Source organism: Theileria annulata, chromosome 3 (assembly GCF_000003225.4).
Source record: "Theileria annulata chromosome 3, complete sequence, *** SEQUENCING IN PROGRESS ***".
In the NCBI taxonomy this organism is placed as follows: domain Eukaryota; phylum Apicomplexa; class Aconoidasida; order Piroplasmida; family Theileriidae; genus Theileria; species Theileria annulata.
The window spans coordinates 748630-775073 of NC_011100.1; the positions used below are offsets into that span (position 1 = coordinate 748630).

The following is a 26444-nucleotide window of genomic DNA, read 5'->3' on the forward strand; positions in this document are numbered from 1 at the left end:
ATGCTGGCTTGTTGTGTTAGCTACAGCGTTTTTACAAGTTATGACGCCAAAAGTAAAAAGAAAACCTTTTTAGTAACGTATTCTGCGCTTTTCCTTAAACTGTGTCCCAAGGTCGTAAAGTTGTTGCATCTATTTAACTTCTGTCAGCTTTTTGCAATCATATTTGACCTTTTAATACTACCGGAGTGTAATTCTAATAAGCTCCGTTATCTATTTGGTAAGTCCGATATTCTCAAAACACTACAGTTATCGCACTCACAATCAACTGGCTGGTGGCCATTTGGGGTCTTATGCTACGCAAAAGGATACTCTTACCCCCCTTTGTGTATGACCCAGCAACTTATAAAAAAGGCTACCTTACTAGTCTTAGGGTTTGTTTAATTCCTTTCAATATCTTCAGGACTTCATCGAACCCATGGGCATCTAATACTCTAATATACTATTCTAAATAATATTCATATTATTGTACTAATTGTACTTTCATAAATAAAATTAACAATATATAATATAGAGTTCAATTATTATAAGAGGGTTTGTGTGAGTTCATGTGAGTTGATGGGTTGTTCAGTGGTGTTTTTGAGAACCTTTTCAACATCAGGATCTAAAACAACAGCTTCAGATTCGATTCCAAACGCGTTTATACCTCGAACAATTTTGAAAAAGCCACCGTCCCCCCAATTCTTGCCCCAACTGTTTCTAGCAACCCAAAATTTAAAGCCTAAAAATTCATAATTTAAAAAACAAACCTTCGTCAGTTTCACCCCAACCGACCAAAACTACGGCGTGAGTTGTAAACTCCAATCCACTCAAAAATTTTTCATTGAATTCGCACAGTCCCCGATGTTTTCTGAGGTCCTCTTTAGAAGGGTTAATGACCGAATCCTTGTACTTCCTAATGTGTTCTCCATCAATGCCTGCAACCACAGGGCCGTTTTCCATAATCTCACTCATGATCAAAGTTTCACCAGAACAACGAGTGCACTCGTAACAGCCACCAATGTACTCCACATTACTTGCATACAGCCTTAAATTATCGCCTTTAGGTGCGCACGACAAATTGTCGACGATTTCCTCAGGCTTCTCATCGTCCAACACTAGGCCAAACTCCTGTGCAAATTTGCCAACATTCACTGGGAATCCACCTTTACAGCCCTGATTATAGGGGATACAGCTAAGGGACATGTTAATGTTAAAGTTTTTCTCAGTTAAAACCTTTTCTAAATGCAAAAGCCTAGCATCTGATTTGTACTCGGGGGTTTTTAACATCTCGCGAATGCGAATTAAAAATCTCGAATGAAGGACAAATAGCGAAGCTATAGTGTAACAGCCTCCGCAACCCTTCTGGTCGACGATTTGAATATTGTCAAATCTGTCCCAACTAAAGTTTTTAGGAAGATTAGAATTCCCATTATCCCTACTCTCTTTGGAACACTTACAAAAGTAGCTGACATTATATTCACTCCAACCCTTGTTCGTGACAGGATGAAAGTTTTTTTTACCGTTCACGACTCTAATTAGGTCCCTGGCAAAACGCTCGTAACCCGTCTCAGTTGTGTCCACAGTGTTATAAACGTTATTTTCACCAGAGTTCTTCTTCTCACCATAACAACAGTAATGTGTAAAGTTATTTCCATCTCTTTTGCTAGCCCAGCCTAAACACCGTTTCTAAGCTAAAAAATTACCAATTAGAGTCCTGGTTGGATCTGTGGCATATTTATTTTCCTCAATTTTTTCAAAATAAAAATAAAGCAATAGGTCGTAACCATTGTTTAAAGTTATCCGAAATCCTGAAAATTTATGTTACCTAGTAAAAAATAGTTATAATATGCGGAAAACAGTCTGAAAAGGTACCTTGATCATAAATAGCTGTCCAATGGCCAACTGTATTACCATATGATTTAACAGCCAAAGAAATCCACTTCTCTCTATTTTTAGCCTTAGAAACGTTTATATACTGGATAGGATCCAGAGTAAGCTCCAATTCAAGAGTGTTTCCAAGCTCTAATGGCTATAATAAGGCTAAAACTTACCATAATTGTTGGTCATTAGCTTCTTATAATCCCCAAGTTTGAGGTCACCCTCCAAAGTGTTTGGAAGGGCAGAACCGCAATACACATTTTCTCCTTTTACTTCTTTGCTCAGGTCAAATTTCCTGAAAAATAATTTTTATTTTTTAAAATACCATTTTCCGATCATATCACCAATGGTGGCGTGAATAGGTAAATCTGCAACTACGTTTTTGCATATATAAAATAATAAAACTGCATTTACTAATAGGATTTTCATTGTTCTCCTCAAAAAGTTAAATTAAAGGCCAAAAGTTACTGTGCATTTGTAGAATCTTCTTGAAATACTAGAATTTCCCGATATAACTCAAAAATTCTACTTTCCCGATTTATTTTTAATATTTTACACGAAGTTTATTTATTTTTGAACAGTTAAACTGTTGGTTATGGCGATAAAGTTTATCAATACACTCGTTGAGTCACAGGTAGTGATCCGAATGTGCAGTAATAGAATTTAAATCCTTGGTTCAAAATTTAAATTTATTTTTAAAATTAAAAAATACGATACTTATAAAAATTTAATTACAGCTGATTTTTTTCCAGTTTCAGCCATAGACACTACGCAAGCACTTTGATGCACATTGACTTTACTAACGTTGTATTTTTCCTCAAACTTCATTAACTCAGATTTTTTCAAAAAATTATATTAAAACTTGGAATATTGGATAAATGTGTAAATTTTAAGAAGGATATTAAGGGTCGAGTTTAAAATGATTCACTTTTCCTCTGGTTTGAACTTGTCCAAAAAGCTAAAAAAAAGTAACATAAATTGACCAACTTGCAAATTTTATCCTCTTGAACCTCAGGACCGATGTTTGCCTTTGTAGTTACAACTCGGAAGGTGATCATAACTCCCTTCGTTCCATTCTCTTCCGTCAGTTTCATCTCCTCTTTATTTTGTTTATGATCCACACATTTTGAAAGGTCAATCATTTGAGTGTATGCATATCCTCTAAACTCCACTCTCTTACTTCTATCTTCCAGTACTGTTGTTGTTATACATGACAGATACAGTGTTAAAACCTTTCTCTTATCGCATGGCAAAACCATCTAAACAACTGTAAATTTGTTAAATATTACTTCATATGAGTTGAAACTCCCATAATACGAATTATGAACGAATTCTGGTTCTATTATTTTGGAATTTTGCCTTGAATGCTTTAACGACTAAAACACATTTTTAACTTAACTTTTACCTCTTCTATGGAGTCCTTATCGAAAATTACTGTTACAACCAACTCTAATTTTGAGGGTGCTTTTACCTTCGGTAACATTAATTTTCTATACATTTAAATGATTTTGAAACCTACTCCACTGATATTAGGGTGACGATTACCTTTTCGGCCTTCTCATCCAGCTCCGGAAACTGGAATTTCTTATTTGGCTGAATATTTTCAATCTTTAACCCTTCCCTAATTGCTTTTAATCCCACAAAGGTACCACCGTATGCGTTTAGTGACATTTTGGTCTCTGAATTTCTATCAAATTTTTATTTTTTTACAATATTCTAATTGAAATTTACTCGAAAATAATGAATTAAGTAAATATTAGTTCTATTTATTTATACTTATTCCTTCCAATGTAACATTCGTTTTTATACGTAATTTTCTCTAAATCTGACCCACTTGTGATCTTTATGCATATTTTAACCTTATATAATCATCTTTCTTATAATTTCTTCCTGGACTTAGACGTTAACATCCATTGACACACACTTATAAACATGTTTTAAAATACTAAAAACCTTAAAAATTAAAAAATTACTTAAATTAGGTTAAAAATTAAAATTAAGTTAAACATAGTTTACAAGAGAACGGTGAGATTCCATAGTTTACGTGAAAGGGCAAAATTTGCCATTAATAGAGAAACTTCCAAATCTTTGAACTTAAAATAGGATTATTATGATCAATTAGGCTCAAATCAGTTTAATCTAAAAAATAAATTATTTTGAGATAAAATTAAGATTATTTGGGAAGGTTAGGAATCGGTCGATTTAGGAGTGGTTGAGGATTCATTCCCGAACCTCGAAACGTTAGTGTAACTATGTTTGTTTCTTGTACCTTTGGTTTTGAAACTGCTCACAACGTCGTCGTACACCTTAACAACCTTTTCCTTTATGGGATAGGCACAGCCTCTTAGGGTGTTTCCGGTCTCTACGCATAAACCGCGAACCGAGTTTCCCAGAGTCTAAAACAAATTTAGTTGTGATAAAGATACCGAAAAAGTCTCCAGCAAAGAGTCCGTAAATCCCTTCTCCTTATCTTCCTTTCCTTCCCCCTCTCCAGATCCGTCCTTTTGTTCTCCTACTGTTCTAACATCATCCAATGCCATTTTTAGCCGATTATCCACTCAACATAAAATTACTAAAAAGTTTACAAATTAATAAAATCAAACAACTTTATATTGTTAAACTATTTAAAATTGTCCAATACAAACACAAGATTTTATTCAGCTGAAATGATGTATATGGAATAAAAATCAGCAAAATTTCACAAATTATAATTTGCGAAAATATTAGACAATTTTATAATTTTCTACAAAACTAAAATAAAAAATAGTGTAGAGTTCGTAAGGTGCAGGAGCTCAAGTGTAGAAATTGTATAAATTCTATAAATTCTATAAATCATAAACTCAATAATGATATTAAAAATTCTGGGCAATGTGTTTGAGGACCTCGTACATTAAAAACTGAATCGCTCCAGACGGTAATGATTTCAACATGGAAGGAAATAATCCATGATAAAACGCCAAAATCCCTATACCATCAAAATTTAGCCTTATTAACACATGTATACCTTAGATAACTGTTTAAAAATATATATCAAATGTGTAATAAAGTACCTTCATTTCTGAATATGAATTTCATACAATATATGGAATCTCTATATAATCTATTTTCACTAGAAATTGCATTATTCATCATCCTTTTCCTAACTGTATCTCCTAATCCATTATTAACGGTTTAAGGTTTGTTGGTGTACCTGGAAAGACAATGAATAGAGCTGATGCTCCGGCAGCTGAGCCAGCAATTGATGACATAAAGGCGATCTGTTTCATTGAAAGTTTTTCGCCTTTTTTAGACAGGAAATCATGGAGTCTCTTGCGATAAAAATCAAAAAACGACAACTGTAGAGCTACATAAGGGACCCCTGTTACCATGGTAGGGATAAAACCCTTGTAAAATCCCATTAAACCTTCAGTCTTAAATATCTGAGAAAAACAATCAAAAATCCCTAAAAGCATAGATCATATTATATTTATACCAGTATAAGTACACGTTGAGAGATGTTTTGTATTAATTCCTAGTGCCATTCTGACACTTAAAAGGTCCAGTGGATATGTAAAACTCTTTTGAACTAGGCCTGCTGTTCCACCAGCCATCAGTGAAAGTATAACCTGATTCTGCGATTCTACTCTTTTCTGGTTTGATGACGAAAATGCTCTACTTCTCATCCATGTCTGTAAGATTGAGTTTGACTTTAAATACTCTCGAGTTGAGTCATTTATTCCAAATTTAGTGGCATAGCAGATTCCACCTCTTATTGTATTTGCCAGATTTCCTCTCCAAAGGCCCTTTAGCCCTTCTTCCTTGAAAATTCGTTGTGCTGTTCTAATTACTCCCCGGTACTTCTTTTCACCTGTTAAACCTTCATTGCGATACTGACCAAACATGGGTTGAACTTGGTATAACAGCCGGATTCTATCGAAGGGAGCGCATATTGTCTTGGTTATCACGCCAGAAAGAAGGCCGCAAAATACAAAAGTCTGCTTCTTCTTTCTTAACCACTCGGGATCATCTGCCATTATAAGTTTATTTTATAAATTCCACACATATTCTACATAATGAGCTAATTTAAATCACTAGAATTTATTATAAAATCAACCATCGATCAAATGTATCACTCATCAAATATATCATTGATCAATTATATCAATGTTCAAATATATCAATTATTTACAAATTCCATTTATTTAAATAAGAATAATTTACCAAAAAATCAATTTATTCAAAAACTACTAATTAATAAAAACTAATATAAATATTTTATAATAAATAAAAAATAACAAAATAATAAACAACACGGTTATGAATAAGCTTGGTCAAAGTTGTAAGGTGGAATCTTTGATTGTTGTGTTCATAAAATAATTTTTCTTCATTAACAAATCCCAAAATGAAACCGGATTAGTGTATTATAGTGTCTGATCTCATTTACTTTTTAGTATTTTTTTTAAATTGATAATTTACATGACACATTAACCATTCAGACTTCTGATTTTTTAATCTTCTTTTCAACCTTTTAAACTAATTTTAACAGTTTTAATGGATTCGGAACGGAAATCTTCTAAGTCAAGAGAAGGTGGTCGACGCTTAAAACGACCTTTAGTCGAGGGTCCAGATTCTACACAGTCGGGTGAAATGTTGGACCCTGATGTGTCAATCACCAAGTCTCAAAATTCATCTTTCGGAGATCTTTTCAATTTAAATGATACAAATTTAGATACTGAAGCTTCTCCAAAAGGTTACTCTCAATTACAAGATGATTTTTTGGACATGTGTACCCCCTCAAGGGTCTCAGTTGACAAATCCTCAAATAGTTCACAATCTGATCAGTACATTAGCCTTCTGACTAGTTTAAATAAATCCCCATCTATTATTCCTGAATTTGACACAAATACTGAGGATATTGATAATCCACTTTTTACACCTAATCGGGATAGTCAAGCTACTCCTAAAAACGAATCTTTTACTCCAAAAGAAACCAAACATTCACTCAAAATTACACGAATTAATGATTTTTTCAAACTTAAAGATACACCACTTTCTAGCAAATTCACACCAACGTCTCAAAAAACTATGACAAATTCATACGAGACTATAAATTCACTTAAATATACTCTAACTTCACATAAAGATAGTGAAAATTCATATAAAGGTTTTGGTATTTCACAAAATGATACTCAATTTTCACAACATGATGTTGTAATTTCACAAAACGATACTCAATTTTCGCAACACGATGTTGTATTTTCTCAAAATGATACACAATTTTCACAAAACGACACGGAATTCTCTCAATTTGAGAGCATAATCTCGCAAAACGGAACTACACATTCACAAACTGAAAGTAAAAACCTGGATGATGATATTTACTTTGAAGTTGACCCGAAGTGTGATGATTCCGCAATTTCAAATTATTTTTCATTCAAAAAAACATCATTAACAAAGGAAAATGTGGCTAAGGATTTCGGAACGATTTGCGATATACTAAGTTTAAAAAATGGATCTGATGTGAACAGTGATAAAACAGTGATAGCCGAATCAAACGACCCCAAAACACAAACTTATTTATCAGATGAAACAGATTCTTCAAGTTCATCAAGTGACTATGTAATTGAACGAAGACAAACTAGGAGCCAATCTAACAAAATACTACAACAAAACAGTCAAACTAGTGTAATGGATTATACTAAAAGTCTATCACAGAACAATAATGAAGAGTCGGTTAATCCTCCAATAGTTAATTTAGAAACTAAAACCACTAAATTGGATGACAAAATTAGTAATTCGGAAACCAAACCCACTAGTTTGGATACTAAAATCAATAAATCGGAGGATAAAATAACAAATTTCGCTCATGAAAAGGAAAAGGTATTGAGATTAGGAAATAAAGATGACATATTACACAATAAGTATGGAATAAAGTACGAACCAGTGGATATGGATGTGAGGAGAAAGTATAAAAGTTTCGAGCAGCTGTGTTTCGGTTTAGGCTGTTTAGTGTGTCCTACAAAACAAGAACTTGAAATGTGCAAGCAGTTGTCATCACTCCCAGACGCTTCGGCACTATCTCAATATGAGACTTCAGTGTACCAAGGCTGTATTTTAAGATCTCGTGCCTTTGAAACAATTTGGAGGAAGTTTTGTAACAGAGTGATTGGAATAGTGAGGAGGTACATTTTGAAGGGAATTGAGAATCTGCTGAAGATAATTGAGTCACAAGAACTAATAGATCCATTCCTCAAGCTTGTTTTGATTGATTTGGGCACTGACAGAAGAGACCAACAGCTTTTCCTAAACATTCTACTAGAAGAGCTCAATAACCTGATAAAGCAAAAGTATATACTCATCAGAGTTAACAATAACAATAACCTAAACGATATTATAAAGCAAATGTATATCCAACTGTACACTCAACTGTTGTTAGCTAATAAAAACCTAAATGTTAGCACCACTAATAATAATAACATTTTAAACAAACTAATACACCTCTACAACTCATTCATCAACAAATTTAACACCAACAATACTAATGGAAGTGTTGAATGTTGCGGATATGAGTTTGTGATAGTAGTGGATAAGCTGAACGAGTACATAAATGACATATTGTATTTATTTCAGATGATCAAGAGGAGGAAGTTATTGCCAATAAACTGCATAGTGGTGATATCAACAAATAATGAGTATTTGGAAAAATATTGCAACACGAGAATCTACAGCAATTTGGGCATTTTCGAATGCGGAGTGATAACAGTCTCGAGCATCATCGAGGAAATTTTGCAGGTTCTGATGTTTGACGTTTACGTACAGGACTTTATTCCAAACTTTCAAATTTTGCAAGACTTGTATGACCAGTACATTAATATCGACAACTCATTCACGTTGTTCATCTTAAGGGTTTACCAAATGTACGAGCAGTACTACAACAGTTTCATCTTTAGTTACCTGTCAATTCTACCTACCCATTTTTTCAAATTTACAAACTCCGAAGATTATTACACTGATATTCTGCTCGACTCGGAAATTAGTTCTGATCCGAAAACTGATATTAACATGGTTCAAGGCTCCCAAATGAATTTAGATAAAAATTTAAACCCATACACTAACGCTAAGGATAAGTTATTGAATAATGATATATTAGTCAACACTGGTAATAATAAATTGTTGAATAATAACATATTGGTAAACAATGGTACCAAATTGTTGAATAATAATAAATTAGTAAACAACGGTAGCAATGTTACCGCTAATAATAAATTAGTGAAAAATAATAAAATGAATGAAAGTAAGACAATTAGTAATGAGATGGAATGTGTAGTGGAGATATGTAATACCGAAACAAGTGATAATGAAATAGATGTGGTAGTTCAAAAAAAGCCGGCCCCTAAACCTAGTGAAAACAAATTAGAGTCATGTGAAAGTGAAGTGTATAGTGAAAATGGAGTAAATATTCTAGAGTTGCTAGACGTCAAGAATTTGTACAGCGTGTATAGCTTACTATGTCTAAGCAATAACATGAGCGAGAACAGCGTGGCGTATTTTGACGTAAAACTCGGATTATCAATGCCCTTGGAGAAGATAACGCTGGAATACCTGCCACTAAACACCCTGATTCTGTTGCAGAGAAGAATTCTGTTCCAACTTGGAGTTCACCTGCTTTTCAAATCACTAGATTTCATACCAGAATTCTATACATTCAAGAGTAAAATCCTAAAACTGACCAAAGATTTTGATGACTATAAAGATTTGATAAATAAACTGGTGAAACACATTACGACGTTATGTTCTGAAACAAACTCATTCTACAGCAAAAGTATACTCAAATTAAAAAGACTTTTTACAAACTTTAACAAGTATTATAGTAGGTACAAAAATCTACTAATAAAGATTGAGATATTTTTGAACAATAATAACTTGAAAGGGATTAAGCCGAAATTGGATGATTTAAACAGAACAATAAGGGTTAGTAATAACTATGATTGCACTAACATGATTAATGATTTTAAAGATAAGTTAATGCTATGTTTACTTCCGCAATTGAGCACATTTCCCTTAACAAAGATACTGCTAGTACAGAAATACTCTCAAATTATCACCTCGAACATTTGTAATAATAATCCACCGATTAGTTCAACGAGTTCAGGAAGTGTCGTTGGAAACGTAGGATTAGGAGGACTGGATGTGATTTTACACATCAACAAGTATATCAAGTACAAGATCATCAACATGTGGAAACTGTTCATCATTTACTATTTCATCTTGACTGGGACGTCAAGTGATAAGAAAACCGACTCACAGAACCCAGACGACATAATTGAGATTTACATCAAGTTCAACAATAATATCGAGATTTTGGAAAAAATATACAAGATCGTTGCAGTCAATAACACAAATTCTTCTGAAAGATTAAGCCATAAGTCACAACAATACGATAGTTGTGATAGGGATCCGACGAGTTCAGTTGACAGAATGGAGAAGATAAACGCGGCTGAAAAGGTCGAGAAAGCGTTGACAAGTGTCGGTTCTATCAACATCGACGTTTACAAAAGTATTAAAAAGTCACTGGTCAACATTACCGTCAAGTTCTTGTAACTCTCACAATAATTAATTTTTAATTTATAATTATGTGTTAATTAATTAGAACAGGTTTAAACATAATTTTAATCCAAAAATTTATGTGAAAATTATGTCAAATTATAATACGAAAGTAAAATTTTATAAATTAAATTAGATATTAAAATTTGAAGCAATTGCTGAATTTAAGTCTAGCAGGGTCACGTTCAGGGTACTCAATTCCATTGATGTCGGTGGCACCTCGAGTGTAAAAGTTCACGTTAACTTTATGTGATAAGAGCTGTTCCATCTGGGTGTTTTCCATCTGCTTTAGGAGATTATCGCCGTAATACTTGTCTTCAGGCTCATTCTCGAAGATGATCCCGTCCTGAGTCTCGGACAAATACTTGCTCAAAAGATAGTGGATGAACTCATTAATGCAGGAGTCCATAACGCCAGTGAAGCAGTAGTCTAAATTGTTGTGATTCCCCCTCTTCACGAAATAGTAATAAACTTCTGGAATTCTAGTGATAAGCTGAATCGAGTGCTGAACTGGGATAATATCATCGCTGTCACCGTGAATAACAAGTGCAGGACAGTTGAGGTCCTTCACCTTGTCATAATTGTTAAAGCGGTCAAAGGGTAAGAAGCAGGGAAGTTTAATGCGATAAATGCTCAAAAATGGGCTTTGTAAAATCACGCCTAATAAGTTATATTTTACGCCCAAATATATAGCACAAGAACAACCCAAACTACGACCGTACGCTATTATGTTCTTACTATTCACATCTAAATTAAAAAATATTAACTGGTTAAAAAATACTCAGAAAATTTATTAGGTAATTGTAGGACAAATCTGCTGAGTTGTACATGTTCTGCTCACTGCAAACGCCACCACTTAGGCCATAACCTAACATCAAATTTAGTTCAATAAAAGTAACAATATTAGAAAACGGTGAATTACCTGGATAATCGTAAATGAAAAGATTACAGTTCCACTTGGTGATTCTTTTGATAAGGTTTCCAAAAACATTGCCAATATCCTCAGCATTAGCGTGGCTGAAAATTATCGTAAACTTCGCATACCTATTTTTCACATCATTAATAGTATATAACACATGGATGGTATATAATTGGTATGATTAACTAACAAAATAGTTGCTATGAGAGGTAATGATACTTGTGTTTGACGAAGTAGGATGCGATGGTATTTCCGTCGGGAGTTGGTATTAGATGGAGATGAGGGTCATTGCGGCTATAAGACGGGGGATTGGGAGGCCTGAAAATCAAAGAATCTAATCTATTTCCCATTTCAGAAAATAAAATATATAACAAATATCATATTTATTAAAATATTAAAACTAGCCATCTAGGCAAATTATTAGATTCAGAGAAAAAATTTTCGCATCAAGTGTCAAATTCTAAATCCCCAAATATAAACCCATAAATAGCAAAAAAATTATTTTAAAGTCCAAAATTATAAATGTGTAATAAATAAACCGATAATTGTTGAGTTTTAGTAAAATGTGTAAAACTTGATATATAAAACACTATAAATCTTATTATAGTTAATGTGTAATTAATTATTATAGTTAGTTTATAATTTATGTCATATGAGTGATGAAAGTGAGTATGGAAATTTTGTAATTTCAGAAAATTTGATTAACCGAGAGTTGGGATCAGATGTTGTTTCCGAAGACGAAATTACCATAACAAACATAGTAAAAATCAATTCCATTAAGAATTTTTAGGAAAAGAATAAAATAATCAGAATAATTATCAGAAAATTGCTTTATCAGTCGCCATTTCCCCTAAAATATGAGGAACTGAAGGCCATTTTGAAAGAACAACTTCCTCACAAGTTTAACCCAAAACTCTTGAATAATCTTCTATGTAATAATTTGACTAATTTTTGACTAATTTTTAACTATATAACAGATTTTTATACCATCTGACAGATTTTTAGACGAAATTAAGCATGTTTTAAGTAACATTTTCGGCCTTTATCTTGATGACGTTAAATTCCCTCCCAGTAATTTTTACTTTCTTTATCACCTATTATCTAAATATTTTATTGATAATTTTGTGAATCAGATAAGAGGGAGCTGATTTTAAAACAGACGATATCATTTAAACATCATGATTTAAAAACTTTAACAGAAGGTTTTTAAATTTAGTCTAAATTAGTCTTAGGAGATCACGAGTTAAGAGGATTCATTCTATTACTTGTGCCCTGTTTTAAGGCGTATAATAATGTTTTAACACTTAGTAAGTGGAGATGATGATTTTAAGCTTAGAATTTCTGTGCGATTTATTCGTTAAAATTCACAAAGTCCATATGGTCCCAAGATGTAAATTATATATGTAATTACCTGTGATTCAGGCGTTGAAGAGGAAAAGGATTTAATAACGGTGTTGAAAATGGTCAAGAGAAAAAAGGAAGTCAAATACACCTCAAGAGGTATATATCCTATTCTTCACTTCAGTTTAGAGTACAATTATATATCGGATTACATTTTATATGCTAAGGATTTGTCTTATATTAACATTGTGTACGGTACTGAACAGGTCATTTTCACTGATTTAATGAGTTTTTAGACTGAACTACTTTCATCAGTTACTATTGTTCCAGGCTTTAGGCTGAGCTCCGAGTGTAAGTTTGTGTTAGTGACGGGTTTTTAGTTGACATGGAAAACTTTGTTTCTGCATTCAGGAAACTCGATCAGGAGAAATATGATAGAGCACTTAATATATTCTTTGAATAATATACTAAAATTTTAAAATTTCATTTAAATAATTTAACATATAAATTAAACGTTAAATTGATAAAAATCCATAGTCTAAATTAATTGTTTAAAGCTTATCAACAAATCAATATGTTAATTTACTCTTCAGTGTCATTTTTGAAACGAAATTTATTAAGCTCCTCCCACAGTTCCATCCTCTCCTGCCCTGTCTGAAAGGGTAAAATTTACTAAAAATACCTTACTCCCGTCCAACTTCGGACTTAAAGGCATAAGAGTTCCGAAGTCGAAAAGTGAGTAAACTTCATCGTTTCCAGCCTCCGGAAACCCGAGACGGTCACTCACATTGATCGGAGGCCCACGGTCCAATAAAGTTCTTTGCTCCTTAGCACAATTTGTGGTAGACAAAGTATTCAAATATTTATGAAACTACAACAATATAAACTTTAAATATATAATTAAATTAATAAATGGTATACGGATAATATAGTAATAGTAGCATAATGTTTGGAACCTGAATTTTGAGTAGATATTTGATACAATCGACACAAAAAGTTGACAAGTGCCAGGATGAGTCCTTATTAGCCTTGTAAGCGACCATGTTCTGGTTCGAGAGGTCCTCGAAACATACTAGGCATGTTAAGCCCTCTGGAAGTGGAAGTGATTTTACACTCTCGAAGTCGTCTTCAGGGGAAAAAGGGTCACTTTCCATTTAAAGAAGATCCATAATCAAATATTTTACAACATAATTTTATATATCTCGTGGGACTGATATAATTACTGGATACTATTAAAATCTATGAAATTAAAACTGAAAGTATTTTTTGACAAAATTGGCCAATTTACAATTGCGATAATTAATTAATTCATGATTAAAATTGGATTTAACACACTACAAATTGTCAGGATTCCACAGTTGACGCTTTTTTACACATTTCAATATTTTAACACTATAATTATTTTTTTACTTACACATATTACATATTATGTTATAAACGGTATAAATTACTTGTATGAGTAGGGTTTTGGTCTTGGTTTGGTTAATTGGTTTGGGTTTGGTGGATTCCTACAAGAATATTAGAACAGCTGATATTCTACAGTGGCACCATTCACCTAAGGTAAACGCAGCAATCCAGAGCCTTGAGAGGAGCGTAAATTACAGCAGAGTCGGACTCGGCTATGACATTCATCGCGTTGTAAGCCCTGAGGAGGGAGGGAAAAAACTGATTTTGGGAGGTGTTGATGTTCCTGGAGACTCCATTAGGGTTTTGGCTCACAGCGATGGCGATGTGGTTTTGCACTCAATTTCAGACGCTGTGCTTGGAGCTTTGGGGAAGGGCGACATCGGTGACTACTTTCCTGATACAAATCCTCAGTTTGAGGACCTTGACTCCGTTAAAATACTCAGAAAAGCACTTAAAATCGCAGAGGAAATGGGCTACTTTCTGGTGAATGTAGATGTTTGTATATTATTAGAGTACCCTAAACTCGGGCCTATCAAATCTCAAATTAAAGGGAACCTCCAAAACCTGCTCGGCCATGGCACCGTCGTCAACGTCAAGGCAAAAACTAATGAAAAACTTGACTCTATTGGAAAAGGTTCAGCTATCGCATGCCATGCAGTTGTACTACTTCAAAATCTATAATCTATTACTTTACACTACTATTTACAATATACTATTGACATTGTGTATATTATGAGTAATATATTAAATAGTTACAAGATTAATCTTGAGGGTTGATTTCATCCTTTGATGTATTTTCAGATGGAATGTGTAGTTTTTGTTGTCTTATTCTAACGTTCCAGTGCAGGTTTTCCTTGAGTGATCTGCACCACTCCTTAGTGGTCCAGGTCTGTTTTGGTAGCACTAGTGGGAACTTTGTACTTGAAGTGCTGATCTTGACTGAGCACCCATGCCTTATGTTACAAGAGTAATTGCCATCAATTGAAACTCTAACATATCCTCGGTTATCAGGTGGTACCACAACCTTAATTGTTGATGTGCATGGCAGCACCAGAGGCCTATACGATATCGAATGTGGACATATCACAGTAAACAACAATGCCTCCACCTATCACATTTTATATCCCATTCAAAAAATTAGTAGAATTTGAGCAAATTAAGCCCAATTAACGGTTAATCACACCAATATATATCTAATTAATAATTAAAATTAAATAGCAATGTGTATGAGAAACGTGAGGGTGTACGATTGAGCCTCCTGCTGACATTGAATATGCTGTTGATCCACTTGGTGTTGTTAACATTAATCCGTCTCCTGACACTGTTGTAAAATAGTCTCCGTTATAAAACACGTCAAGTGTTGTTATATACGGTGATAACCCTAAATATTCGTTAAGAACAGTATAATATTGTGTAATTAATTATAAAATAATGTGTATTAAAGTATTGGTGATTGAAATACCTCTATCAATAACACATTCATTAAGCGCATTTCTTTGTACTACACATTCACCGTTTTCATTGAAGATATTGACTTGGATTTGCGATCTGAGTGAGATTTTGAAGCCTTTGGTTTCCATATTTGCAAACGCTTCCTTTACAGTTTCAAGGTTAAACTTAGCCATATAACCGAGTGAGCCCATAGTAATCCCGATTACTGGTGGAATTTCGTCCTGGAAAAGCTTATTTACTCGCAACATTGTACCGTCTCCACCAACTGTTATTACTAAATCCACTTCATCTAAGTCCTTTTGTGATAAATTTTGCGTTTTCAGAGGATCCTCGAAATGGGTCACCATTTGACCCTTGTATAGCTCCTGAACTTCACCCCAAAGCTTATCAGTCTCTGGAATCTGAGATAATATCGACTTATCGTAAATCACTTCAGAATTTGGCAAGTGTTCCCTTATCACTGAAACCAACTCTGCCAACACAGAGTCGATGTTCGGGTTAAAAGGCGATAACATTAGTAAGATTTTCTTTGGTAAAGTATTATACAATAATTCCATACTATTATGACGAATTGGAGATTCAGAATCCAGGTTAGAAAATAACCTCCTCACCGAATTTTTCTCGTTGACCATCCCGTTCATTTTTACGACACTAGACTATATTATACAAATTGTATTTATTAATTTATTTGATGGCATTTGATTTAGTTAGATCTAATTTATAGCATTTGAAATATTTTAAATCATGGAATTCGTAAAGAAAAAGATTCCAGTTAGAAAACAAAGTGTACCGAAGTAAAGTTGGCATATAATTTATAAAATTTACAAATACATAGGAGTGATTAAGAATCTATTTTTTTTAAAATTATTAACCTGGAATTTAATGAATTTTCCCATTTAATTCACCACACTAAAGTTTTTATAAATTTCTAAACTAAATTGATTTTTTACTAAAACAAATTAGATAATCCATAATCTTATTTATTTTATTTGATTTGGCATTTCAAACCATTAATTTACTCAATGGATCACACCTTTAACACCTTTGTGTAAATACACAACAAGTTGAGTTTTTCTATCCAATTAACCAGTATTTATAAAATTTACCAATTTTATTTTTTTAAATTTAATTTATAACATAATATTATGGATATTTTTGACTCTGATATGGGTTTGGAAGAAAAAAAATTTTACACATCTTTTCCTCTAATGTCTATTCTTACCACTTAAATCACCCGGAAATATGGACGATCTGTTCAATAATGACCTGGCATACCAGGAATCGCAAGAAGAAAACAACACGAGGGATAACACTCCAGAAGAATATGAAGATAATTTAAAAGACGATTTAGATGTTTTGGACAGCGATGAATCATTTATTGTAGATGATGATAAGAGTTTATCATCAGAAGAAGGTGATCGAGATGATAAGAATGTTGGGGAAGGAGAAGATGATTATGATTTCCTGTTTGGAGTAACCGAAGAGGAGCCAGAAGTTAAGGCTAAAAAGCGTGTAAAGGAATTAGAGCGACTTCTTACATCAAGAGCAGGAGCGTATGAAGAATTTGAAGGCGCAGAAGATGAAATTTTACACACGCTTGATGATTTGGTTTATCAGTACGAACACCGCCAAGCACTTGAATCTGAAATACTCGCACTCTTTTCAGGCCTCATTAAGCGTGAACATATTTCACACCATACCACCGATGCAGTTAATATCAATAACCTTAACACTGATAGAAATACCACTAATAATGTGGATAATTCCGTGGTGAATAAGAAGATAAATAAGATGATGAAGAGAATAATAAAGGAGACGTTTAAAGATCGAGAACCTGAAGGCCGCTTTGGTAGGTACGGTAAAATGGGTTCAGGATCAAACCTACGTGATTTAGACCATGAAAAAGAGAATATTGTTATGACAATTGATTCAGAAGCACTTGAGAATTTGAGGGATATTAACACACTTTTACACCGTGAAAGAGGCGGAGATTACGAGGATTTGGATGGAATTTCACTTTACAAATACCCACGTTGTGCTTCAGTATACATTTTTGGACAGAATTTCGTCCTTTCTTCTGTTTCACCACTCTGCTCAATACTTAGTAGAGGTTCAGTTAATGAGGAAATTGAAGTTGACGCATTGGTAAATGAGTTAATCTACTTCTTTTATCAAATTACACAACCACCGACCGAAAATTGGTTTAATTATTGGTATTCAGTACAGGACATATATAAGTCAATTAACCGACGATACACAACGAGCCAAAACTCATCAATGAATCAGAACATATTAAAAGAGTTAAAGTATAGAATTAGAATCATAGATGACTATATTAATGGTTTGAGAGCTGTTCGAAGCGCAATGGAAAATTCTGAAATCTGGTCATTAATAGGAGAATTCAGACTCAAATTGGAACACTTTAAACAGAGTAACTATATCACAACAAATGATTTGAATATATTAAACGAGTTGAAACAGAAACAGAAGGAATTATCAGAGGAACGAGATAGTATTTTGGAGGAAAATGAGGATGGAATAACACTAGTAAATAAACTAAGAAAGAATAAAGCTGTAGTATCTGAAACTAAAAAGAGAATTAAAGAAATTCGATCAGAATTATATGAAGTTACAAGCCAAATAACTGAAATAAATAGGAAAGTGGATGATGCTAGAACTAGGTCAGAACTCCATATCCAGACAGTCAGAATTTTAATATCGCAAGTTTTAACCATCAATTCCAATATGCAAATGTTACTGATACTCAATGAAGTTGGTATACTAACCATTATCAGACAGGAAATTTTACAATTATTTCATAATATAAACAAGGCCATTGTTCAAATTCAATACACTGATGTTAACGTAAACGGTGTGAGTGCCAACAACGGTGTTACAGTTAGTAATAATCTTAATCCTAATAATAACGTTAAGGAGAACGTTGACGATTATGAATATTACCCAAGTTATTTGACGGAATCTGAGCGTGGCAGTTTATGGGAATATGTAAGATTAGTTTACAATATTTTTACAGGATTCAATATCAACTATAATAATACTATTGAAAATTGTGCAAACAACAATACGAGTCAGGTAGTAGCGGATAGGGAGTTGAATAGTAATTTGGATAATAATAAACTGGATACTGGAATACACATGAAAGAATATCTGATAGATATGTACAGAATGAACCCGAAGTTGTATAATAAATACAAATTGTATAATAAATATAAGCTGTATAATTACAGCAGTGGTGGTAGGGAAAAGTATAACTACTACTACATGTTCAGGTTTAATTCATATTCCCAGGCTCAGAAAAGTAGCATGAGCTCCGGAACCGAGGAGGAAATTGGAGCCTTGAGGACTGAACTCGAGTTAATAATAGGAAAATCAACTACTAACCCAAATATAAATTTAGTTACACTGGACCATAAAATTGAATACCAACTAGTATTATTATTATCGATATGTGTACAAGATGTAAATAGAGATGTAAAGGAGTTTTATACAGAGCCGTTTGATAAGTTGATTTTACTAAATATCAAGTCGTTCATTTTATTATATTATCACAACACAGTTGTAAAGGGAATTAACACACTACTTAACTTCAGTGCTGTGATGAAGTATGTGAATGATGAAAATCTCCTAAGGACCCTGTTGTTAAATTATTTAACTGATTTGGTAAAGAAATTCAACTACTTCAATAATCTAGTCACGGTCCAAGTGCTACAAAATGCACTTGTTGAACTGCTTTTCCTAATTAATGATAAATCTGAATCAACCAGTGATACGCATGGTATACCAGAGTTGCGTAATATATTTGTATATTATTTGAAAAGTAACGTGAGACAATTGTTGTTTAGTGTCTTAAAAAACTATAAGCTGTGTTATAATTACAAGCTTTTCATCTTATCGCTGAGGGTTTTAATGGTCCTGGAGAAGTTTATAATAAAGTTTAACTCCGTTTCATTTACAAACACGAAGGCCAGTAATTTCGAAAGGGACAGTGTCTTTGATGATGACGTTTCAGAGGACTCAGAGTCTGAAATTAGTTACACACATTCGTCTAAAAATACGGTCACAGTTACCAAAAATAATATCTTTAACAGCAAAAATGTTAATAATACGCAAAACGATATTTTGAGAAACGGGAAAATCGTATACAACACTCTACTACTCTTATTCAAACTACATAATCTGAACACTATTACAAATAATCTTAATACGAGTAATATAAATAACTGCAGTAACATCAATAATCCAAACGCCGTCAACACTAATAATACCACTAAGAGTGTGGGAGGCTTGAAGAATGGGTTGGATGTGTTGTTGTTGTATTTGAAAAGGATACCAGTGACGTATTTTTATGATTTCAAATATTTCTTTTACTTTTACAATATAATGTATAATAGCGGCCATTATAACGCAATGGTGGAAGGAGCAGTGGATGGACTGGGTTATGTGGGTGACGGAGTTTGCAACTTCATGATGGATGTCCTGGAGCGGTTCTTTGATGATTGGCTACTGCCAAGTAACTGGATGCTGGTGTTGGAGTTGTTTTATACCAAAAATGTGCCCGTTAGCAATAAATTAAAGTATAACATCAACCACAAAGCTTATATCCAACCTTTGTTGGAAAACAGCTATAAAAATGACACGATTCTAAAGAGCTTGCTGAAAAGTGATGATAACCTTGTTGACATTAGTGAGATCACGGCAGTGTTGGCTGAGACTTCCGCTAGCACTGTACCTTCGGGGTTAGACTCGGTGATTTTAAAGTATTACCAGCGCTTCAAGTACATGGAGTACGACAGTTTGGTGAATTACCTTTCAGAGTTACTTAATTTACCCAAAAGGGTTGTGATTCAGCACATCGACAAGTTTAATGAGGAAGTTGGCATGACTCAGACTACTAACGAGGCCAGTTCCATAGGTTTAACATTGAGAAACTTGAAAAACAAGTGTGGAGTTGATGTTTTGAATGAAATGTATGACAACATTGCCGACGCTTTTGAAATGCACAAGTTATCCCTGAAAAAGCGAGTTGACGTAATCGAGCCGATTCTCTTGACAAATGACTTGAAGCAGGACGATAATTACAGAAATTTGGTGGACTCGTTTGGCATTAATGACGACTTTAAGATGACTGTTACTGACCCGAACCAGACCCAGACATTATTAGCAACATTTAAGCAGTTTTTGCAGGGTGATCTTGAGGTCAAGGATCCTGAGGATATCACTACTGACCACATTCAGCACGAGGAAATTGATGTTTTCAACGTCACATCCAAAGACATAATTAAGCTTCTTCTACAAATTAAATTGTCACATGATGTTAATACTATGACTGAGACTATGAATGTGACTAGTGTAAATGATACTATCAAAGATACTAATTTAAATGAAACTAATAATACTATGGATGATACTGCCAATGAAAAGAATTTGGATATTGAAGAATTATGTAACATATGTACCGATGTTATTACTCAAAATGTAGTTCGATATTATAACATAGAGAATGAAGAGTTGATGCCTTTGTATAGGAAATTGCTATTGTACTGTAATGTTAAAATCGAAAATAACCTGTTGAAGCTTAATAACAAGGAAATTGGAGCAGAAATTATTAAAAACAGACTCAATATCATCAAATCATTACATAAACTTAGCAATGAGCAGCTGATTAATATTTCCAACAAGTTCAACTCACAATCCAACACCTCCTTATCGCAAAATAATCCGCCAGATCAAAATAAGACACAATCTACAAATACGCAAAGTAATTTATTACAAAATACCAATTTACGAAGTGATTCTATAGAAACTATTAATACAGAGACCACGAATACACAAAATAATGAATTACAAGACAGTGAGTTGGATGAGTTATTTGATGACACTGAAAGTACAGTAGCAAGTAAAAGTGCCAATAAGAAGAAAAGGTTGAAAAAGAAGAAAGCTCCAGAAACTAAAACTAGTACAGTGGACTTAGCGGAAACTCAAACTACCAACGTGGACTCAACAGAATCGCAAATTGATATTGGTTCAAATGTATCTGAAGAGGAATCTAGGGTAGAGTTGGATGAAAGAGATAAAAAGAAGAGAAGGGTGAAGAGAGCAAAAGAGACACTTGTAACCAGTGAAATGGTTGGGACAAAGGTATTGGACCCCAGTGCATCAGTGCCTGAGGAACTAATTGAGAGTCTGGAGAACCTCAAGAGGGTGCCGGAAATGATAATTAAACTCCACGAGCAGTCACTGAACCTCGCCAAGAACAAACAGCTCGTAAATAACCTAAACCACGAGAATTTCAAACAAATAATCTCCTCAATTTAATTTTCACACCATATATGACTGTAAATATACAATATTACATACATTACATTTTATATTGTCAGAATAGTTCTTTGAAGAGTTTCTTTGGGTTGAATTTGTAGTGGTATTTGTTTGACGGATAGCTTGGCAAGTCGTACAAGTCGATTCCAGCGACGAAATGACTTCGAAACAACTTCTTCTAAAGCATTTTTATAAAACTAACAAAATAGGAAAATGATGGATAACTAAGTAGATTAATATATGGTACTTTGACGATGGGATAGAGTACGATGATGAGTATCAGAAAGAGCCAGAGAAGAATGGTAATGACCTTGTAGTTGTAGGGGATGGTGTGAATGTTGTGCTGAACACGGTCAGACGAGATGATTTCCTCAACGATGTCAGCCAGAGAGTTTGAAAGCAAACAGCATGAAATCCACTTTATAGAAACAGACCAAACCACTGACCAACAGATGTTACGTGTCCTATGCATTGGACTTATTCGATTAATTTCGCATCTGTACCCTTCGATATTCCCAATAAACAATATGTACAGCATTGTTAGTACCGATAATTTATTCTTCGTGACGCCAACACCGCTAATATTAGTATTAGTATTACTACTACTAATATTTTTTGCGTTGCGACGTGATTTATCGGCGAAATAATAAGAAATGAGTGACATAACAGTGGCTACAAGGATCCCAACAAGGCGTACAATCCACCAAAAATATAGTGGTAAGGACTCGTCGAGTAGTTCACCAAGTGTGGCTGAGATATTAAAAATCCAAAATGTGACGTTGAAAATGTAAACTGTCAATGAACCGAGCTTGTCAGTTTGGTGTTTAAGGTTATGTAGCCAGCCAATCACAATACAAGTCATCAAAACCATGAAGACACGACCCAGGTCTCCAACTGCAATTTCCAAAAACCAAATCACTCTCTTGCCATTCCTACTGCACAATGGGATACAAACCACTATTAATAATACGCACAGTGTTCCTATAATGTAAACACGTTTACACTTGAGGAATCTGGTCAGAGTGCTTAAAATCACCTCGACTTGGATCGATATGGTGAAGGCGACAAGTATAAAACAGCAGCAGAATTGCAACACCAGCAGTGTACGCTCCATATTATGTGTTGCAACAAACCCCAACGGTAATAATATGAATGACGTATCCTGTTCCAGCATCCACAAGATGTCAGTTGGTGCTCTGGATAAGAATACACTGAAATACCCTACAATTGCTAGCGCTGAGAAAAACTGCAGTGATGCAATATAACCTGATAAGCCACCCACTCCAATAGCTTCAAGTGACAAATCATATCCGATTCTCGATTTTGTTGCTAGTGTTGAGTAAATTCCATTCCCGATTACATATTCGTATATACAACAGCGCACTGAGTGTGTCCAGAGTCTTGAATTTTTGTACAGCAGGCTGTAGTCGATTTTGGTAATTGAGTCGAGCACGAAACTGGTAGACCCGTCCAATAGCATGCTAAAATACACCTGCGCGTGTGATAGAAAGAATATCACCAGCACCAGAATGAATGCGAAAAAGGTAAAATTTGTGAGCCCGATCATGTGTAGCATGAACACGAACAAATAGGTCACTGATATCCCAATCACAAGCCTTATATCAATTTTATTAACATCCACATCAATGTTATCAAATAATGTTTGATATGCTGTATATGCTTTTCCAAGTTTATTTGCTTTACAGTGTCCGTCCACCATGTAACACAGTGGATTTAATGCGTTACACTGGAGTGCATTTGTTCCAAATGCCAGACACTGATCTATATCTCCCACACTCAAGTCCCAAATCATATTATTCTTAAACACGTTAATGAAATAGATCAGGTATTCTGCTGAGGTACGTGATGACGCTATGCATGCTGATAATAGGCATAAAATTACCATTGCAATTCCTACTCCTCCCATTCCTGGAAATAGCTTATCGAAAAGCTCAAATGGGCTACATCGAAACAGCTGGCCTGCTCCAAGTTCGAAACACAGCATTGGCTGTACTATAAACAGATACGCAATGAAGTATGTGAACAGAAATATCAAGCCTCCCCATGTTGAGTTTAGCTTAAATATCGTCTCCACGCTACCTACTGACAGTGCCATTGTCAGGCAAAGTATGAACAGTGAAGAGTTATTATTCCAGTACCCTGACTTCAATTGCTTCTGAAGCCATGGAATTATTAGCCCTGACACGTTTCTGAAACAGCTCGGGTGTTGAAACACATCTGACAGCTTCGCTACTTCTCCTGGGCTCATTCCATTCCTTATTAAATCCACTATCACATTATCACTTCTACTTCCAATACTCGTTTGTTCCACCAATTCATTCTTCACATTTTCTAAAAAATTATTATCATCCTAACCACTATTGTTCTCATTTCTAATATCAGTATATTAACTATTTAATTTAGTATTTGTGTTACTTGTAGATTGTTGAATTGACGAATCCATGCTACTAATGACCATGCCTCGAGTTTCGGGTATTCTACCTTCTTCAGGTCCAACATAATCAATACTTGGTTGAACTACCATATTACTACTTCCAATACTAGACTGTTCAATAACATTACCACTTCCAATACTTGATTGGTCTATTATATTGCTACTACCAATACTTGATTGACCCACTATATTACTACTTCCAATACTTGATTGATCGATCATATTAGTTGTATCAAGTTTAGAGTTTGAAGCTTGTGAAATAGACTGATTACTAGTATTAATACTGAATTGGTTTGTATTAAACGTAATATTAGACCTAACGAAACTACTCGTTAAATTAAAATTATTTAGGCTCAAACTCGAATTTAAATAGTCTAGGGGAATCCTAACATTTCCTATGGAAAATGTTTTTTCCTGTCCAGCTCCATGGATAAGATGATCGTCAAATGCAATATTAAACAGTCTATCCCTTTCATTTGCATCTTTATCAAAGTCAGAAGGAATATAATCGTTATAATTCGCTTGGAAACAATCCTTCCTCATTAATGCTCTGTTTGCTTCTGCTTGAATCCCATCTCTCTCCACGTTACGATACAAACGGCTTGAACTAATCTTCGAATATACGTTACGACGATATGATGACGTTTTTGACATCTCAATCGCTTCACTTATCAGCTTAGCTCTTGTGTGAACTCTAAGTTGCGTTCTCTGTTGTTCACTATGTCCATTTTCAACTTCAGGGTCTGGATTTGCAACAGAACCGCTTCCAATACTAAATAAACTAGTGTTATCCACCATCTTGACAATTAATAAGATTGTTATTCCCTATTCTTATGCATTTAACTTTATAATACTGGGAAAATTATTATAAACTACACATTTGATATTATGTTACAAATTTTATCAAGTGATTTAGTCTGCTTATTTTGAAATTAAAAAGAATCAATTGGAAACAAACATTAAAACTGTAATAGAGTTACATTAGGAATATTTTAATTTATTTTACACATTAAATTAAAATTGAATTCAGCAAATAAGAATTTAAACATACCAAACATTAAATAAAATACAATGGAAAATAAATAAAAAGTAAACTAAAAGTGTTAAAACATGTGTAAGGTAAGTTAGAAAGAAAAATCAATTAACCGAAAGAAAAATTAAAAGTTAAATAAATAAAATCAAAATTCTATTCTAAAAATATGGGAGAAGGTCAAAATAAAAAGAATTGTTAATTTTTGATTCAGGGTGTAATATATTTACACCTGAAATCTGGTCGAAACAGTTGATTTAATGGTAAATCTCATTCTAAATAAATCTTAAACATTAGTAAAGAATAATTTTGAACATTAGTGTAATGTTAAAAGGTAAAAACTAATTGGAGGAAATGGATCAAGTGAGTTATTTATGCTTGGTAATTATTAGTCAATAGTTTGGACCCCATGGGTAAAAATAAAATTGATGTAAAATATTAATTAATTTTATTTTCATAGTCTTAAAATTTATCTTTTGTTATTTATTTGTAATACAGTACAAACTTTGTTAATATAATATAGTACAAATTATGTTCAATTAGACATAATAACGTCAGAATAAAACTTTGTTAAAGATCGTAAAGTTATAATTTAAATCTTACTTTCGGTCCCAATTTCGGAAAAAAGCCACTCAATAAAATGAAGTTTCAGCTGCCAAAATTCTTCTTTGATCCCTCGAACCCTGTGGGATATACAGTAAAGGTAGTGTTGGAGTTTGTTAATGGTAGTACTCGTTTGGTTCGTAAGTGCACAAAGCCTGACCGTAAGGAGTATATGAGGATTTTAAACGCATGTGCCGTCGGCTTTTTCGTCATGGGATTCATTGGCTATTTTGTAAAGTTACTCTTTATTCCAGTCAATAATATCCTCGTTTCAGCTCCCAAATAACTCAGACCCACATTTTTTAACTTTTTTAATACTCTTAAATTTTACAACTTGATCTCCAAATCACCTTTAAATAATTAATATAATTAATATTATATATTTGTTTATAGGTTGGTGTTTATAAATTTATAAGATTCCTCTTGTTTTCATGATGTTTATATTTTATTACTTTATTTTT

At 33.7% G+C, this 26444-nt stretch overlaps 14 protein-coding genes across 14 annotated transcripts, besides 21 other annotated features; 6 read left to right on the top strand and 8 right to left on the bottom strand.

The window, feature by feature from the left end:
* TA04100 (uncharacterized protein) lies at positions 1-381 on the top strand (the record flags this gene model as incomplete). Its single annotated transcript, XM_949950.1, has 1 exon — positions 1-381. One exon carries the CDS (start codon positions 1-3, stop codon positions 379-381), a length of 381 nt encoding a protein of 126 aa, XP_955043.1.
* Positions 262-267: a sequence feature (GPI-Anchor Signal predicted for TA04100 by DGPI v2.04 with cleavage site probability 0.1462 near 88).
* Positions 382-521: 140 nt separating the features above from the next.
* On the bottom strand, positions 522-2286 carry TA04105 (cysteine proteinase, putative; the record flags this gene model as incomplete). The annotated part of the gene is made up of 6 exons (XM_949951.1): positions 522-718; positions 747-1652; positions 1683-1787; positions 1852-2001; positions 2031-2152; positions 2183-2286. 6 exons carry the CDS (start codon positions 2284-2286, stop codon positions 522-524), a joined length of 1584 nt encoding a protein of 527 aa, XP_955044.1.
* Positions 2227-2286: a sequence feature (Signal peptide predicted for TA04105 by SignalP 2.0 HMM (Signal peptide probability 0.960, signal anchor probability 0.000) with cleavage site probability 0.822 between residues 20 and 21).
* A 485-nt stretch (positions 2287-2771) lies between these two features.
* Positions 2772-3528, bottom strand: TA04110 (uncharacterized protein; the record flags this gene model as incomplete). The annotated part of the gene is made up of 4 exons (XM_949952.1): positions 2772-3116; positions 3147-3233; positions 3263-3347; positions 3377-3528. 4 exons carry the CDS (start codon positions 3526-3528, stop codon positions 2772-2774), a joined length of 669 nt encoding a protein of 222 aa, XP_955045.1.
* Positions 3529-4043: 515 nt separating this feature from the next.
* Positions 4044-4397, bottom strand: TA04115 (uncharacterized protein; the record flags this gene model as incomplete). Its single annotated transcript, XM_949953.1, has 2 exons — positions 4044-4253; positions 4284-4397. 2 exons carry the CDS (start codon positions 4395-4397, stop codon positions 4044-4046), a joined length of 324 nt encoding a protein of 107 aa, XP_955046.1.
* Positions 4398-4709: 312 nt separating this feature from the next.
* Positions 4710-5870, bottom strand: TA04120 (mitochondrial carrier, putative; the record flags this gene model as incomplete). The annotated part of the gene is made up of 4 exons (XM_949954.1): positions 4710-4861; positions 4908-5009; positions 5048-5299; positions 5330-5870. 4 exons carry the CDS (start codon positions 5868-5870, stop codon positions 4710-4712), a joined length of 1047 nt encoding a protein of 348 aa, XP_955047.1.
* Positions 4794-4861: a sequence feature (3 probable transmembrane helices predicted for TA04120 by TMHMM2.0 at aa 198-220, 243-265 and 299-321).
* Position 4908, bottom strand, in TA04120: a sequence feature (3 probable transmembrane helices predicted for TA04120 by TMHMM2.0 at aa 198-220, 243-265 and 299-321).
* Positions 5008-5009: a sequence feature (3 probable transmembrane helices predicted for TA04120 by TMHMM2.0 at aa 198-220, 243-265 and 299-321).
* Positions 5048-5114: a sequence feature (3 probable transmembrane helices predicted for TA04120 by TMHMM2.0 at aa 198-220, 243-265 and 299-321).
* Positions 5181-5249: a sequence feature (3 probable transmembrane helices predicted for TA04120 by TMHMM2.0 at aa 198-220, 243-265 and 299-321).
* Positions 5871-6387: 517 nt separating the features above from the next.
* TA04125 (uncharacterized protein) lies at positions 6388-10437 on the top strand (the record flags this gene model as incomplete). Its single annotated transcript, XM_949955.1, has 1 exon — positions 6388-10437. The coding sequence occupies one exon, from the start codon at positions 6388-6390 to the stop codon at positions 10435-10437; it is 4050 nt and encodes a 1349-aa protein (XP_955048.1).
* A 142-nt stretch (positions 10438-10579) lies between these two features.
* TA04130 (uncharacterized protein) lies at positions 10580-11709 on the bottom strand (the record flags this gene model as incomplete). Its single annotated transcript, XM_949956.1, has 3 exons — positions 10580-11187; positions 11222-11484; positions 11579-11709. 3 exons carry the CDS (start codon positions 11707-11709, stop codon positions 10580-10582), a joined length of 1002 nt encoding a protein of 333 aa, XP_955049.1.
* A 302-nt stretch (positions 11710-12011) lies between these two features.
* Positions 12012-12996, top strand: TA04135 (uncharacterized protein; the record flags this gene model as incomplete). The annotated part of the gene is made up of 5 exons (XM_949957.1): positions 12012-12119; positions 12150-12291; positions 12365-12430; positions 12493-12561; positions 12782-12996. The coding sequence occupies 5 exons, from the start codon at positions 12012-12014 to the stop codon at positions 12994-12996; spliced, it is 600 nt and encodes a 199-aa protein (XP_955050.1).
* A 320-nt stretch (positions 12997-13316) lies between these two features.
* Positions 13317-13854, bottom strand: TA04140 (uncharacterized protein; the record flags this gene model as incomplete). The annotated part of the gene is made up of 2 exons (XM_949958.1): positions 13317-13571; positions 13657-13854. The coding sequence occupies 2 exons, from the start codon at positions 13852-13854 to the stop codon at positions 13317-13319; spliced, it is 453 nt and encodes a 150-aa protein (XP_955051.1).
* A 301-nt stretch (positions 13855-14155) lies between these two features.
* Positions 14156-14209: a sequence feature (Signal peptide predicted for TA04155 by SignalP 2.0 HMM (Signal peptide probability 0.999, signal anchor probability 0.000) with cleavage site probability 0.832 between residues 18 and 19).
* TA04155 (2-C-methyl-D-erythritol 2,4-cyclodiphosphate synthase, chloroplast precursor, putative) lies at positions 14156-14788 on the top strand (the record flags this gene model as incomplete). Its single annotated transcript, XM_949959.1, has 1 exon — positions 14156-14788. One exon carries the CDS (start codon positions 14156-14158, stop codon positions 14786-14788), a length of 633 nt encoding a protein of 210 aa, XP_955052.1.
* A 79-nt stretch (positions 14789-14867) lies between these two features.
* On the bottom strand, positions 14868-16200 carry TA04160 (uncharacterized protein; the record flags this gene model as incomplete). The annotated part of the gene is made up of 3 exons (XM_949960.1): positions 14868-15215; positions 15343-15488; positions 15570-16200. The coding sequence occupies 3 exons, from the start codon at positions 16198-16200 to the stop codon at positions 14868-14870; spliced, it is 1125 nt and encodes a 374-aa protein (XP_955053.1).
* Positions 16201-16801: 601 nt separating this feature from the next.
* TA04165 (uncharacterized protein) lies at positions 16802-21895 on the top strand (the record flags this gene model as incomplete). Its single annotated transcript, XM_949961.1, has 1 exon — positions 16802-21895. The coding sequence occupies one exon, from the start codon at positions 16802-16804 to the stop codon at positions 21893-21895; it is 5094 nt and encodes a 1697-aa protein (XP_955054.1).
* Positions 21896-21953: 58 nt separating this feature from the next.
* Positions 21954-25148, bottom strand: TA04170 (uncharacterized protein; the record flags this gene model as incomplete). The annotated part of the gene is made up of 3 exons (XM_949962.1): positions 21954-22073; positions 22143-24247; positions 24332-25148. The coding sequence occupies 3 exons, from the start codon at positions 25146-25148 to the stop codon at positions 21954-21956; spliced, it is 3042 nt and encodes a 1013-aa protein (XP_955055.1).
* Positions 22149-22217: a sequence feature (12 probable transmembrane helices predicted for TA04170 by TMHMM2.0 at aa 343-362, 369-391, 411-433, 519-538, 543-565, 627-649, 691-713, 726-748, 763-781, 788-807, 822-844 and 950-972).
* Positions 22533-22601: a sequence feature (12 probable transmembrane helices predicted for TA04170 by TMHMM2.0 at aa 343-362, 369-391, 411-433, 519-538, 543-565, 627-649, 691-713, 726-748, 763-781, 788-807, 822-844 and 950-972).
* Positions 22644-22703: a sequence feature (12 probable transmembrane helices predicted for TA04170 by TMHMM2.0 at aa 343-362, 369-391, 411-433, 519-538, 543-565, 627-649, 691-713, 726-748, 763-781, 788-807, 822-844 and 950-972).
* Positions 22722-22778: a sequence feature (12 probable transmembrane helices predicted for TA04170 by TMHMM2.0 at aa 343-362, 369-391, 411-433, 519-538, 543-565, 627-649, 691-713, 726-748, 763-781, 788-807, 822-844 and 950-972).
* Positions 22821-22889: a sequence feature (12 probable transmembrane helices predicted for TA04170 by TMHMM2.0 at aa 343-362, 369-391, 411-433, 519-538, 543-565, 627-649, 691-713, 726-748, 763-781, 788-807, 822-844 and 950-972).
* Positions 22926-22994: a sequence feature (12 probable transmembrane helices predicted for TA04170 by TMHMM2.0 at aa 343-362, 369-391, 411-433, 519-538, 543-565, 627-649, 691-713, 726-748, 763-781, 788-807, 822-844 and 950-972).
* Positions 23118-23186: a sequence feature (12 probable transmembrane helices predicted for TA04170 by TMHMM2.0 at aa 343-362, 369-391, 411-433, 519-538, 543-565, 627-649, 691-713, 726-748, 763-781, 788-807, 822-844 and 950-972).
* Positions 23370-23438: a sequence feature (12 probable transmembrane helices predicted for TA04170 by TMHMM2.0 at aa 343-362, 369-391, 411-433, 519-538, 543-565, 627-649, 691-713, 726-748, 763-781, 788-807, 822-844 and 950-972).
* Positions 23451-23510: a sequence feature (12 probable transmembrane helices predicted for TA04170 by TMHMM2.0 at aa 343-362, 369-391, 411-433, 519-538, 543-565, 627-649, 691-713, 726-748, 763-781, 788-807, 822-844 and 950-972).
* Positions 23766-23834: a sequence feature (12 probable transmembrane helices predicted for TA04170 by TMHMM2.0 at aa 343-362, 369-391, 411-433, 519-538, 543-565, 627-649, 691-713, 726-748, 763-781, 788-807, 822-844 and 950-972).
* Positions 23892-23960: a sequence feature (12 probable transmembrane helices predicted for TA04170 by TMHMM2.0 at aa 343-362, 369-391, 411-433, 519-538, 543-565, 627-649, 691-713, 726-748, 763-781, 788-807, 822-844 and 950-972).
* Positions 23979-24038: a sequence feature (12 probable transmembrane helices predicted for TA04170 by TMHMM2.0 at aa 343-362, 369-391, 411-433, 519-538, 543-565, 627-649, 691-713, 726-748, 763-781, 788-807, 822-844 and 950-972).
* Positions 25149-26020: 872 nt separating the features above from the next.
* Positions 26021-26269, top strand: TA04175 (protein translocation complex subunit (SEC61 gamma chain), putative; the record flags this gene model as incomplete). The annotated part of the gene is made up of 1 exon (XM_949963.1): positions 26021-26269. One exon carries the CDS (start codon positions 26021-26023, stop codon positions 26267-26269), a length of 249 nt encoding a protein of 82 aa, XP_955056.1.
* Positions 26165-26233: a sequence feature (1 probable transmembrane helix predicted for TA04175 by TMHMM2.0 at aa 49-71).
* Positions 26270-26444: the final 175 nt, after the last annotated feature.